Consider the following 15740-nt stretch of genomic DNA (forward strand, 5'->3'; position numbering starts at 1 on the left):
ACGTTAACTTTCATGAAATCTTTCCAGGTGAATAATGCATCGGAGCTTCCCAGACTGTCCACACATCTCATCTCCTACAGTTTTCCACAAAAGGCCAACACCTGATACATTAGCTGATGCTATAGAGCTTCTGAAATACAGCCCTGCCATTAACCTTATGCTCTAAGAGGTTCATACTTATTGCTCACATACCTGATGCCCTTGAGCTCGCCACTGTCCAACATCAAGTTAGGGTTACCGGAGATGTCCAGCAGGTTTACTTGAGATCCCATCAGTTTGCTGACAGGTAACTCGGAGAGACGATTAGATCCTACATCTAGTATCTGTAAAACATATTGAAACTCATCATGATCACAAGCAAACAATAGGTATTGTAATCCGGGAACATTTGTCTCTATGCTGCTTACATCCATATTAGCCCAGTACTGAATTTGCCTTTCATATTTTAATACTATAAGTATTCTGTTGTTAACTTATGTTCACAGTTAAGAGAAGTTAAAGAGCTTTGAAAATATCCTTGAATGCAGTGTGCGTTTGAGGATATCATTACTTTTATATATAAAGAGTAACCCGTCCTAGTTGTGTATGCATTTCCTTACATTATGTTCATTGTTGTATATACACTTGCCGTTACAGTAAATTTACGGCTATATGCACTTGTTCTACAATACACACTTGTCCTTACATTAAGTTTATGGCTGTATGAATACACTTGTCTTTACATTAAGCTCATGGCTGTATGAATACACTTGCCATTACAGTAAATTAACGGCTATATTTACTTGTTCTACAATATACACTTGTCCTTACATGAAGTTCATGACTGTATGAATACACTTGTCTTTACATTAAGTTCATGGCTGTATGATTACACTTGCCATTACAGTAAATTTACGGCTATATTTACTTGTTCTACAATATACACTTGTCCTTACATTAAGTTCATGGCTGTATGAATACACTTGTCCTCACGGTATGGCATTTATCATTACCTTGAGGTTGGGTGACTTTTTGAAGTCTGGAAGATCCTTGAGAAGGTTAGCATTGGCCCTGAGACACTGTAACTTGGGGTGTTTACACACAGCCGACGGGAGGGAACGTAACAGGTTACCCGATATATTCAGCTCCTGTAGAACCTCTAGTCTAATGATATCCCTGTAAACACAACAATCTCTAATTAACAATAATTGGAGAAGTATTAATATCACAGAAATTATGGACAAGGGGCATAACTCCAACAACAATGGTGAAATGTGAAATTGATTGTTAATCATTTACCAAGTTTTATCAAAATTTGTCAAGAATTATAGATATTGTAAACAAGAAGTAGAATTTAGGTCAAAGTTGCGTCAATAAACGGATGCATCAATAAACAAAACTGGTACAGTACCTGCTGTGGAGATCGGTGATGTTGTTGTGAGCTACATGAAGCACCTTGAGTCGTGGGAAGGTACAGGCAAAGGGCAGCGCAGCATTCCCCAGCTGATTACCCGACATGTACAGCTCCTGCATCCTGTTCACGCCTTCAGTGTGTGAGAACAGTTGCATATCCTGAAGCTTGTTCATTGTCACGTTCAGGTACCGCAGTCTGGGGGCACATAACGTAAAATACAGCTACCTCTAATCAACTCCAGAGGGAATATCAAATGTATATAAAGACTTTAAATTGGGACATCTTAATACTACCATCTAGCATTGCGTTAAAAGAAGTTTGATGGAGTATGTCAAAATAAATCATGACCTTAATGTGTAATACCTAGAGTACATGAGCACCTTATAACACATAAACACAATGATACTGTGAAATTTGTTCAGTCAAATCTCCAACTAGTTCTAATTGTAACGTCACATCTCCAATAATACATAGATATACAGTCAAACCTGTATTGAGGGACCACCAACAGGAATTAAAAACATGTTCTCTCAACACAGCTGGTCTCTAAATAGCTAGAGGTTCAATCAACAACAATACCACTACAATAGGGGAAATTTACAGTAGTATCATCACACAGGTGGTCTCACTCTTAATGGAGGTGCTCGGATGTACCTGTTTGACTGTAGAAAAAAATATCAACTGCAGAATAATTCTGAAGGTCTTCAAAAAGGTAATACAGCATGCAGTGGCTGTATCAACCTGTAACAGGTATTACTGGCAGTTTGTACTCTACCTGGACGCGCGACAGAGGAGTTGTTGAGGAAGGTCCGTGAGGTCATTGTGTTGTAGGTGGAGCTCTTCAATCACCGTAGACTCCATCTCCAACGGCAACTCGGTCAGGCGGTTATGGCCGAGCATCAGTATCTTCAACTTTTGGGCGTTTACAAACAGTCTGAGGACAAAAAACACATCACACATTATCATTATACTGTAGAGTTCTTTTATGGTGGACATTACGTTTTTGCTATAATACTGAACTAAAAAAAGATCTGATGTATTAAAACTCTGCAAATTAATTGCTGTTGTAAATACCATCGACTAATATGGTGTTGAAACAAATTTGAATCTTTCAAATTTGTTCCAGAAACAGAATTGTGAATTTACCTTGACTATCAAAATTAATTAAAGTACTGTACAAACAGATGGTCAAATATACAGCATGTGTTGATCAAAACCGCTTCTTGTCCATGNGATAATTATCCACACGTTTAATTAAATGAGAAGATATTACAGAACAGTATATGTTTACACCAAATGATAATAAAAGCCAATTAAGACACACAAAAAAAAATGCACGAAGCACCAGTTTCAATTAAATTTTGTGACAGAAAACCATAGAGAGTTATGACAGGGTGTGTGTCAGTTGTAGATATAGCTCTACTTTTAAGATAGCAGGTCATAATTTGTGCAACTTACTTGCCAGGGAGTCGACGTAGTCTATTGTGGCTGGCATCGAGCTTCACCAGAAAGAAACACTCAGAAACCCATGAGGGTAGCACCTTTAATTTATTGCTGAAAAAGGAACATTACCAATACAGGGTATATCATTACTACATTTTCTAAACCTGCTTATAACATTGATTAAAAAGAATCACAAATTTCCTTAGTGAATAAAGACTATAATGATTTTGAGATTTATATATTGTGAAGCAGATCTGGATGAGGTCAATCGCTGGTGACTAGACAGTTCACTTGGTAAGAGCATCTGATGAGAGTCGGAGGCCAGAGGTTTAAATCCTGGTCTTACAGTTGCATTACCAATTTCTCTTACTGAACGTAGATCACTTCTCTCGCAAACAAAGACAATCCTTCATTCAAATTTCTGGTTCAAATCCTGGACAGACTTTGGTATTTTCCCAATCCTGTTACATATCATTTAAAAAAATCTTTTTCTTCTCATTCTGCCACACAGGGGATGCTTAATTTTTGTACAACCCTATAATAAGTGTATCGTGTTCACCTGTATCTTAGTAATTGCACAAAACATTTTTTAGATTTTATGTGCTCCATTACCAGTTTTACTTGTTGTTAAGATCTATTATTTACTTTATTGTAAACAATACAAAACCAAAAAATTATGTCACTTTTCTGTACCTTTCAAATGGGTCATCAATGAATGAACCAAGTATATGCTACCCATTAAGGTAAGACAATTTAAAGGTTTATAAATGTGAAACTCTTTTGCAAAAGGAGATATATTTCACAGCGATTAAAGGCAGCTTAAAGTGACAAATAATGCATCTGTTTCCCTCAACCTGCCACGGTCTACACGCGTCATATACATATGTGTATCGGTGAAGGACCCCGTTCAAACACTTACCGAGCTATTTCCAAGTTGACTAGATATTCTGGTTTTGGATTGATGGAAAATGTTTCCAGTTCTGTAACACAGAAATTTCCATTTTTATATGTATGTGAAAGCAAATAACCATTTTTTTTTTCTTTGAAATAATGATAAACTTTGGCAGATAAAGTTCTTTGTAAAATAAAACAAACAATTTGAACTCAACATTTAAAATTGGTGGGACTCTTCATCTAAAGATAACTACAATCAACAACAAACACACTTAGACATGTACTAGGTCACACAGTTTCCAAAATGTTTACAATGCTTACCATTTTTTGAAGCAAAAAGATTTTTTAAAGACATTCCGTTGATCTGCAGCGTGTGCATTGCGTTTCTCTCACAGTTTAAATACTCCAACGCTTTCAGTGACCGAACATCCAAGTCAGGAATGTGGTTGTCTCGTACATCGAGATGAGTCACGTTTTCCAAAATGTGGAATTTGGCCGTTTCACTGGGTAATAATGTCAGAGAATTCATGCGCAGGTCTATTTTTTTCACGTGCCTCAATTTACTGAGAATTTCGTAGGGTATTCTTTCCACCCGGTTACCAGCCATGATAACACTGTCCAGGTTTTGGTGGAACGAAGACTGATGGGACTCCAGCAGGATCTCTGGGACTGTGGTAAAGTGATTGAAGGCCAGGACAATCACTTTGAGTGACCTCATTTCCACCATGTTGTCGGGGAGAGACGTCAGGTGGTTGTTATGAGCATGCAGCATCTGTAAGCTACAAGTCATTTACAACATTTGAGTCCTGATTCATGTCAGGAAAATCTTTATCTCATATATAAGCTAAAATGATTCAGATTATATATATTTCTGTACCAATCACTAAAATTTGTAAAATAATCCAGAGAATGTAAATTTACAATCACTAAAATTTGTAAAATAATCCAGAGAATGTAAATTTACAACTTCATTCAAAACTTCTTATCTATTTTTTTTAATATTTTTAACACTTAAGACCCTTTTTAAAAATGTGGGAACTGATCTCCAATACCAATTACAATTTTGATATCATTCCTCTTTTAAAATCTATATTTAGCTTAAAAATAGCCTATCATAGTGACAAATGCTAATATATTTGTAATTTTGAGAAATTTATTGTTTAATAAGAAATCTTTGAAAATTGTCATAGACCACATATGAACATTCAGTACTACAGATATTTAAGTATCAAATACTTCCTTCATCAGAGCTATTTTATTGAATCTGTTGAAATGACATTAGTGTATAGAACTCTGTAAAGTAGAAACCTTGTTATATTGGCACCATTTCTTCAGTGACATTTTGGCAATACAAAGGAGCTCTAGTTCTATCCCTTGTGGTTTATCATTGGTGGTAGAAACACTCGTAATCTATCATAGGTGGTGGCCCCCATACTCTGGTTTAAAGGAATTGTTAAACAAAAAGGATATGAGGACCTTGAAAAATGTAAGCAATATTAATGAAGCGGCAAATGAAATGAGGATTATATTAAGGTTTTACCAAACAGTTCAACCTTGACATTACATCTTTTTGTTTCGTTTGCAAACCTTAGCACCACCATCATAGTACAAGGTCCTTGGCCCACTTGTATAAAACATCTCAAAGTTAAGGAAATTCTCAAGCAATATATTGTCTATGGGAAATCTTAGACTTGAGGAAATCTCAAGAGTTGAGATGTTTTATAACAAGTGGGCCAAGTTTCTCTTACTTTCTTAACTATTTCTATAATATTTCTGTATGTATATCTCCCTCGAGTTATTGCCAATTCTGATTATACTACCAAAGGTTTGCTTGACAAATGGTGACTGTAGCTAGTGTAACAAGGTTTCACTGTATGTTACTTACTTGGTCAGGTCGGTGATTTCTGTCGGAATCTCCATGATTTTGTTACTGGCCACGTTCAGTTCTGTCAGCGTCCTCATCTTGCACACAGCCATAGGGAAACATTGGAGGTCGTTGTCTGCCAGGTTGAGACTTTTCAGGTTACTAAATCTGGAGACAAAAGAGAAAATCCTGTGTTAGAAAGTTCCAAAACGTACAGATTTCCTTTAAAAGAACACCCTAAATGATAAAACTCACTATTGAATTACATTAAGAAGTTAGAAAGTCTAGACTAATTCAGTGATCATTACCTGGTAAGTACAGAACTATATATATATAACCACTTCATCTGTCTATTGGCACAGTGGGTTTTTTATGGATTTTTTTCACAGCCTATTCCTTAATGAATTCAGAAAATATAACATTATTTTATTGAAATTGGGAAAATATTCCTCATTTTTTGGTAATTTTGGGAAACAAAGGCACTTTCTAGCTAGGGGAACCAGCCTGTATTCGGCTGTAAAACTGAGAAAAACAAAATCACTTATTGGTGGTAGACTGTGATCATTTACCTAGGAAGATCGTCAAGCCAGCCGATGGTGTATATGTCCTCTTCTATCGGCCGCTCTTTGAGGGCATTGTGCCGGAGGTTGAGGATGCGTAGGTCTTCGTTGATGAACACAGTCTCTGGAAGGAACTCCAGGTGGCAGTTTGACAAATCTGCCTTAGACGGCAGCTTGGCTGTCGCCTGCAAACCAACAGGAAGTGACATCAGAATTAAAAGTCTGTACAATGATTTAGTAAGTGATGGTAGCAATGAAAGATACTTCCTCAACTCACATCACATCTGTATTCACATATATCACTCTCTTTAAATTTTGTTAAAGAAAATAAAGTATTGCAAATTACCTATTATGCAACTTCAGGTTAAATTACGGAACAATGGAAATAGTATGCCAAAGTATTTTGTAATCTAGGTTTTACCTTTTTTGTTTTCCTGATCCATTTTGAGTAGGTATTGTCATCAGCAAATGCAAGATACACTGATCTGTCGCCTTGAAGCGTAGAGGTCAACTTCAAGCAGAGGTCATGACCTTTGACCTGGACCTCTTCCACAGATCCCTTGGCTAATTGCACAACAGTTGGTTTGGAATTCTTATTTTTATCTGAAATGTAAGAAAACAATAGTTTTAAAAGGGTTTCAGAATAAGTTTTCTTTACTTTCAGTTAACATGCCTAAAATTGCATATTTCTGATTGATCTTAATTATTGTACGATAAATATTTGATGTATCATACAGATACTACACAGTGATTATCATGATCCTTGAAAAAGAAGTCAAAATTTAAAATTCCCACGTGCATGCAGCTAGTGAGCTTACAGTACAGATTCAGATTCTTTATTACACTCTTGACACACTTGTGTGTGTAACAAGAGGTCAAAAATTCAAAACAACATACATGGCAGACACCGTAATACAGTTACTAAGTTCATTGTAACATGAATAATTATATTAAATATGCATTAAAGTAATTCACTCAAGAATAATAATGATTAATTGCAAATTATAAGCATATAAAGGTAATAAATAACAAATTTATGCAATTTTAGAATAAACTCAGCATGCAATTGTATGACATCAGCGTGAAATACATAGGTTTTCTACATTTTTAAGAAAGTAGCTCACTCTGGATAATAAGGGCCAGTTACATACCTCTCATTTAGATAGTGGTATTCATCCCCAATACCATTATTACATAGCAAACAAGTATGATTAGTACGTGGTATACCAACCCATCTACCAGTTTCAATGGGTAATTTTAAGTTCGATATTCTAAATTTGCTGATAATTATACGTTCGCTGGAATTAAGATTAACTAGATAGGATTCAAAATTAAACTTGTTTTTAAAGATAGAGTAGAACTGTCCATGAGACGAAGAGTCAATAGTAGAGAACCAATTTTGAATAAATTGATCACATAGACGTTTTTTAAGCAAATTTTTGAAGAGTGATCTATTCATTGTACATGTATTTTGGTATATCCAAATATTAGTAAACCCTGTGTTATTGAGTAATAATTTTATATATCCAAGCCATTAAAATTCTGCAGTATTATTTTCTTGCATTTTTAGTATACGTGAATAAACATTGTTCCAATGTGAAAACAAATATATGCATGTTCTTCTCCCCAATGTTTATTTTCTTTCAGATTTAAATTTCAGGAAAGGTTTTTAGTTAATGACCGACTGGATTTTAGCAGTATTATACCAATTATTTTTCAGAATTTCTTTTTTAGCATGAAGAATCTACATGGATTGTGGAACAGGAGGTGTCTCCTTTACCTGTCACAGGTGTTAAATCTACTAGTGGGTGTGTGTACAATACAGACAAAGTTTTATAGAAATAATGAGAAAAACAGGAACACGTACACTATATATTTATTCATTTAATACTTTAAGAGTTAAAAGAGGGTATTACATGAAAAGAGTTGTGGGAAACGTGCCGACCCTGTGTCAGGTCGAACACGACCAGAACGAATGGGACAAAGGACTCGGCATTGATATCAAACTTATAACCTCATTAAATTTCCTGACTGGAATCGCTGGTACTGTGAGAAAATTTCGCCAATGGAATGTGTATATTAGAGATTACGCCTATGTGTGACTTTTGTGATCCTGTGTACTTACAGAATCAAGATGCTTGTGGCATGTTACGGGTTTGTTGACTTCTATGACGTGCATTAGAGTATATAAAGTCTACATCAGGGTGCCTTCTTAATTGTATAATCTTGCGATCAAACAAGATCAATCTTAATTTACATTTCAAGTAATCAGGTGTTAAGATATTAGCCCTGTTTAATGTTTTCATTGATCCTTTGAAGGAAATTCATGGGGAAATAACATTAATTCAAAAGATAATCTCACTTAAACATTTAAAATATATGAGAATATTTCAATGTCTGTTTTAAAGCACTTCAAATAGATGTACTTTTTCTACTTCTGCACAGGTAAACTATATGTCTACACCTGTGCAGGTATACTATGTATATACCATGTCTATACCCGTACAGGTATACCATGTCTACACCTGTACAGGTATACCATGTCTACGCCTATACCGGTTTACCTTGTCTACACCTGTACAGGTATGCTATATCTACATCTGTTCAGGTATGCTATATCTACACCTGTACAGGTATGCTATATCTACACCTGTACAGGTATACTATGTCGACATTTGTACAGGTATACTTGTCATGACACATGTACAGGTAATACTCCAGGGAATGAAATTGAGCTTTGTTTGAACTGCAGATACTAGTTTTAATTCTTATTCTAAGGAACAGAAAGTTGCATATTTTTTTTTATGATATAGTATTTTTTACCTTATTTTATGATATGATCAGACTTACCCCTATATATTTGAAGCCGAGTGCCGGACACCACACAAAGTCGCCGGACCCACTGGTGGAGTAGCTTCCCCTTTCTTACCATGGCATATGCTGACAGCTGATTCCGTGAGTATGTACTGTCAGAAATAGGTTTCCCTGTTAACAAAGTAAAACATGATTATTTTCAGATGAAAAGCATAACTTGCCTGTTTGGATAAAATTCTAAAAATGTATTAGCATTCAATTATTAATTGTTACATTTCATAATGTAATAAAAAAAATTTTTTTTTTTTTTTTTTTTAATATTTTGGAAATTCATATCCTCTAAATTTTGCTTAGGAATATTCATGTCCAAGGTTTCTATAGCATGGGACTGGGGCCAAATTCCTGAAGTTATTTAACTTACAAAACAATGGTTTTTTAGACCTATAGATCTGCTAAAACACTGAAAGAATATGCTTCGACAGCTTTGAGGATAAAATGTTTTCATTAATGATTTCAGTGATAGTTAAAGGTTGGGTTGTAAAAGTGTATTTTTTATGTCTGAAATAAACTGTGACACAGATGGTCAAATATACATTATTGATAAAAATCATACCCAATCACTGACGAAATGCGATAAAATTTCTGATAATACGAATCAAGCAGTTTGCGAACACGGATCCGCGAACAACATTTTTACAGTCAATTTAACATTGATATCATTCATGATTGATCAATCGTTTATTTATTTTTAATGTGAAGTCCTGATTTTGAGTCCACACAGCCACCATGGGTCACTGTTCACACGTTCTAACCCTCTCATTATCCCACACTCACAGACATTTTGTCCTGTACCATTTGACCAAAGCATGTGATCCACCCACATTCTCGTAGATTTTATAGGGAATTAAAAGGAAGTATTTGGAACCACAAAAATAACAACAAGATAATAGTCTTTAAAAGACATGTATTGACATGATAAGTATGTGTTGAAGACAACGTTTGAATTTTATACCAATTAATGGCTGCGTAATTCAGGTTTTAAAATTAACATCATGGACATAAAATATACAGTCAGAAGTTCAACTCATCTGAACAATATAGAAGCTGGTCCAACCTGTTGTGTTTAAGTGATCGACGGTTGTTTAGAGCATTGTCACTGGAAGAGGTGATTTTCAAATCTGGACTAGAAAATAGTTACAGAGCTCATTATATTAACTGAAGGTTAAATGCCAACTCTCCTAAAGAAAAGGCCCTGTAAATTATTGGCCTTCCACTGTTACGAGTTATCAAATTATCTTTAACAGTTGACAATACCGTAGTGAAATTTTCAATGTTAACATCAATATATTCATCCACAAACCAATTAGATGAAACAAAATGGCAAATCAGGACATTTCGCTATCAGAGATGATCATTACTTTGATGTATCTTTTGTATCTCTTGCAATAAAGAGTTCTCACATGGTAAACATTAAAGTAAGTCTTAAATACAACTGCCATATATTAAGGGGTGTCATCATGTGATCATGAACTTTATGTACTTATATGAGAAGAATGTGACAGCTTATTGTCAAGACCACTTTAATTGACATAAAAAAATGCCTGTGAAAACAAAGTATCATATTTATTATGAATTAATTTTATAAGTTGTGTTGTTGACAAATCTTTTAAGTTTTCAGCTTTGAATTTGGTATTGTGGATGAGGATCATGCAGCTACTGTAGATCTGCTGGAAGAAAAGCTCAATGAATGTAGAATGTACCTTTTACATCACTAAAATATTAAAGTTCTCATTTAATATCTACATATATTTTTCTTATATTTGTTGCGAAAAAAGACGTCCCGCGCTATGACCCTCGATTTTTTTATTTTCAAAAGAGGGTCATCAACCTCTTTCAGTATATCTGGGGTTGGCAGGTATATGTACCCGAGCATGATTTGCATCCAAATAATATCTTCAACTTAAATAGGCTTTAACAGAAATTGCTCAAGCCAAAATATTTAAGTACTACGGGTACATCATAAATTGCCACGTACAAAACGAGTTTGATTTTTTCGGGGTAGTAAAGGGTTATTGCATTGGTAACAGTGAAAAATGTATATAATAAATTTATTACTCCTTTAACGCTAAACTTGAGTGAAGAATCAAATAGTGCGTGATGGTTACAGCGACACGGCAAAATCATGACGGAGCGGAATACAAGTTAACACCCACCTATTCGCACTTAATGTCAGACTTAAACCAAGCTTTATAGAATTCAATTTTTTATGCATTAAAGTTTCTTGTCCTTCATTTTCTGAATGGATCAATACTCTGACATTTCAATAGTTCACGTTGTAGCTTTAAAGGCTGGGCATCGACAGCAAACTTGAGCCACGATTTTGTAACAAAACTCCCAACAGCATAATGGGAAAACATTTAAATTACACAACTTTATCCCTAAATTGCAGATTTACTTGAATATTTGATGGTCTACAGCGCCTGTTGCCTGGTGATGAACAGCTGGCTTAAGGTGATAATATTATCAGGTTTGACCACTTCATTTCCTTCTTAATAATAACTTAGAGATAAATAAGTGAACTTTTTGTGCTAAAGGGTCATAACATTTCTAATTTGTAAATCTATATCCTGCAATGACTGAGGCTAGAAGGTAAAACTAGAGATAATGTACTGTCACAGCCCTGAATAAATACAAAGATTGAAACTTTGACAGACCCCGTACCTAGATGATTAGGTTTCATAATAAAAATAATTATCAGAATTTAAAAAGTATTTCCTGAAACAAAAGCAGGTTAATTGTTTTAAACTGTCATATTACTGCTATTTTAAGAAGTTCACTTTTTGAGTTATTATTCTCAATCCACTTCCTCGTAAGTGTTTTATTGGCTCTAGACACAGTTATTTACAGAGTGGCAACAGATATATTATATATTATATCCATTTCTCAAAAAAAAACAGATTTTAAATATTACCATACAGGTCAATCTATTTCACAATTTACATGTAAAACCTATCTGTAGATAGTAACTGATGTCTAAATACGTCACTACTCCCAGACCTGTCACTCCTAGCAGACTGTACTGTAGCATGCGTTATAAATCACAGACAAATCAGTGTTTCCCTAACACCAATAATCATTACACCATCAAATACGTAACTGACATTTGACAACAGCCTGTCACTGTCAGCATTTATAGACATGTAGATCTAGATATTTACATTTAATCATGGCACATCTTAACGAAGTCAGAATAATTCAAAAACTTTATACACAATGAAGCGTTCAGCAGTACTTACCAACCAGAACAGTTTTACATTCTATTGATATGGTTTGGTGGGCTAATACTGATAGCAAAATCCAAATCCTGGTACAACCAAATGACTAGACTTTTCATAAAAAAGTCTGATCTGTTCAATAAAATAAAAAACCAGAACTGTTGCCACAATGACAGACTTATACCCCCACCTGCATCAAGAACAGTAGGAATATAATTCTGCTTTTAACAAAAGGGCAAAACTCTATCGACAGGGGAGGTAACTCCAACTGATAAACTTTATTCACATCCTCTCAATGGAAGTGTCAGCTACATGTATCAAGTATCATTCAAATCTGTGCAGTACTTTGAGAGGAGAAGTGTTAACAACTTTTTTTTTAACAAAGATGCATATATTTCCATGATAAGGGGGAGATAATACTTAATTGAATTCCCCCTAAATGTAAATAGATCAAAATATATCATTGGCAGATGCGCATGATGTATAACTTCAGATTGTGTTGACTGCATCAGTGATGTTTCATGAAATTCAGCTGAAAACTGTAGGTGTTCAGACACGATCGTGTCTACGAACAGACAGATGGGCAGAAAGACAACCTCATTCTAGTCTATAACAGGTCTCCCCCCATTATAACTTCATTGAATTAATGAAATTATTTTATTGACCAAACTTGTTAGGGTGGTTTTTTTATGACGTACATGTATAAACAGGTCTAACATGTTTCTTTGAGATATGTGTTACATATTTATAAGGTGAAGTAATTTAAGATTGAAACTTGCGTATTTCTAAACATTTTACTGGCTATGCTACATTGATAACTAAAAGGATTCACATGACAGTTTAAACATATATCCATCAATTACAGTTTATTAGTAGATGAATCTGATCTCAAAATAATCAAATTATGCAAGATTTAAGCATGATTATTCGTCACAGAGATTTTTTTGTGCTAGGAAATCATAAAGTTTGTGAGTAATTCACAACAAAGCTACTTTTGTCCCACTTTGTTTATATCAGAACATGTACACCTATACAGGAGACTCTGTCAACTATATATAAGTTATAGGAAATAGAAACTACGTTTGTGTTCTATATTTGACCAGTACTTAGTGCCCCATCTTTTATGTGCAATCCTTGTCATTCTTTTTCCGTCTGAGTGCTTCATCCTGTCACCATATCTGACTGACTCACTTCAGCAATCCTAGCTGATTAATATGACCAATGAGATTGGAATTTTCTGCAACTACTCTAATTTTCAAGAACTGCCAAAGTATCCAGAGCTTTTAATTAATCAATCAAATACGGTATTTCATTACACTAAAGAAAATTTTCAGTAAATATAACTTACTTGCAAATATTTGCATAAACACATCTTATTTGTTAAGGAAAATACGAAGCACATAATCCTGAAGACCAGATATTAATGGATGTCCCGATGTGATGGTCAGTTTAGACAGATTTTATGATAGAAACAATCTAGAAATTAATCCTGAAATTCATCTCAACAGTGTTCCAACATCAACTTCTTGTTTATTTGTTGATTATCTCACTCTATGATATTGCAAGTCCAAAGGTAAATGTGTTGCTGTCCTAGTTTATTAACGTTTTTATATACACTGTTACATGTATCAGACGTTTACATGCTACTGAATGGAAAATACTAATTTTCAAGTCGCATGTCAGAATGTAATTTAACATATCTGTTTATGTATGTACACCAAATGTTTTGACTGAACTCAAAGAGAAGAAGTTATTTCATTGACATTTGAATTAAACTTAACTTTCAGAAGTTATTGCTATCATATTTTGTATAACCAAAAAAAGAACATTTTGAAAAAAACAAAAAAAAAAACCAATGAATATTATACATATACTGTACTTTGCACTGGTAATGGTACATGATTTTTATCAAAAATCTTATTTGGGCGAGTGTCATCCCGCAGAGCTTTTCCCAGCAAAAACTCCACCCAGATACACACTATGTCTTTCAGTCTGAAGGGACATATGTTCTATGGCAGTCTGTTTATCCTAAACAAATATTGAGGGGATGGCTGGCCTCTTACTGGATTATGTTTGAAAATGCCCGAATGATCAACTCACTTTTTAATAATAAAACCAATGTTCACCATGATCTGAAGGACAATTGATAGGGCCATAAGTCTCAGACTTGTTCCTTCTACATTCTCAATCCTTGTCAGTTTCACCACATTGTTCTCTCTTAAAACTTCCTCATCGTTCATTGTAAGTTCTCAAACCTTTTCAGTCAATGCTCACTAGATCATAAAACTTGCGAAAAAGTTATGGATCACAATGCCTTGATTTAATTCCATTCTGAAGCCTTCCTAGTTTGGTCATGATTATTGGAGGCATGCAGATATAACTTTTCTTTACAACTGTGGATAGCCTTTAACATTAAATACAGAAATTAAATGGTAATCCCTGTTCAGATATATGAATGCAACTGTTTGTAATTTTTTCATTATATTTATAGTTGCAAATACTATGTATAATACTTGTAGTCTTGCATGATGAACAAATATGCCTAAGCTTCACTTTGATTGGTGAATCTACAGTGTTTCTACATTATTCCATGTATTTAGTGTAAACCTCAAAACGTATTTGTTTGTAATGAGAATGATACATTCAAGACAATACACGATTTTGACTTTCCAAAAAGCAAAAAAGGTCATGGGTCAAGGTCATTCTGAGGCTGTAAGTTCAAGGCTGTAAGGGAACTATTCATACTGTACATATTCTGATAACAAAAGGTCAAGGTCATCAGGGCTTTAATGAACACATTCTGATGGCAATTATGAAATCAAAAGGAAAGAAAGAAAATCATAGAAATCAATATAAGTATAATCTTGGGGTGAAATCTTCAAGGTCAGGAGGGATTTTAATGTTGAGACCAAAATATGTTGTTTGTAATATTGAGGGCCATACAAACACATACTGTAGTAGTGATGTCAACATTTTTATGAGAACAGATCCTTGTACAGATAGTGTTAATATGTTTTTAAGTCTATACCCTGGGGCTTTGAGCCACAAATTAACATCTTCCATATCTAAACCACATCTATAGCATGTATATAGCAATAACAGCCTGGTGATTCAATTCAAGTGTATAATTAAATTTTTCAATATTTTATAAAAAATATTTCGAATATATTTTGCACTTTTACGAGCATTCTAAAATCCTTTTTAATCTGAAATTTCTGTGGTATTTTATTAATTTATATAGTGGATTAAAAAACATGTAGATGTCTCAATTAAATACCACACACATGTAAACTGCCTTCAGGTATATAACCACTAGCCGGCAAAACATTCAATTTCTGTCAAAAGTCAGATTGACAACTTGTTTACTTTGGATAAATAAGAAATATGTATACTTCATACATTCAAATATCACCTGAATAATGGTACATATAAATTCACCCAACACTGGTTCAGATAATGATAATGGTGTTCCCCAGCTTAGTCACAGTGCTTGGTGC

The 15740-nt window shown here is 34.3% G+C and overlaps 1 protein-coding gene across 8 annotated transcripts in view; it reads right to left on the reverse strand.

The window, feature by feature from the left end:
• LOC110458682 (PH domain leucine-rich repeat-containing protein phosphatase 2-like) overlaps nt 1–15740 on the reverse strand; it is a 78829-nt gene that overhangs the window by 7657 nt on the left and 55432 nt on the right. For all 8 annotated transcript variants that reach the window (XM_021510541.1, XM_021510537.1, XM_021510534.1 and 5 more), the window contains 11 exons: nt 9005–9139; nt 6576–6757; nt 6164–6339; nt 5616–5762; nt 4052–4509; nt 3756–3816; nt 2852–2947; nt 2169–2327; nt 1391–1588; nt 993–1155; nt 193–323 (listed from right to left, as the gene is read on the reverse strand). In XM_021510541.1, coding sequence (XP_021366216.1) covers nt 193–323; nt 993–1155; nt 1391–1588; nt 2169–2327; nt 2852–2947; nt 3756–3816; nt 4052–4509; nt 5616–5762; nt 6164–6339; nt 6576–6757; nt 9005–9139 — 1906 coding nt within the window. The remainder of the gene's footprint in view (nt 1–192; nt 324–992; nt 1156–1390; nt 1589–2168; nt 2328–2851; nt 2948–3755; nt 3817–4051; nt 4510–5615; nt 5763–6163; nt 6340–6575; nt 6758–9004; nt 9140–15740) is intronic.

The sequence above is a fragment of the Mizuhopecten yessoensis genome, unplaced genomic scaffold (assembly GCF_002113885.1).
Source record: "Mizuhopecten yessoensis strain PY_sf001 unplaced genomic scaffold, ASM211388v2 scaffold9687, whole genome shotgun sequence".
Lineage (NCBI taxonomy): Eukaryota > Metazoa > Mollusca > Bivalvia > Pectinida > Pectinidae > Mizuhopecten > Mizuhopecten yessoensis.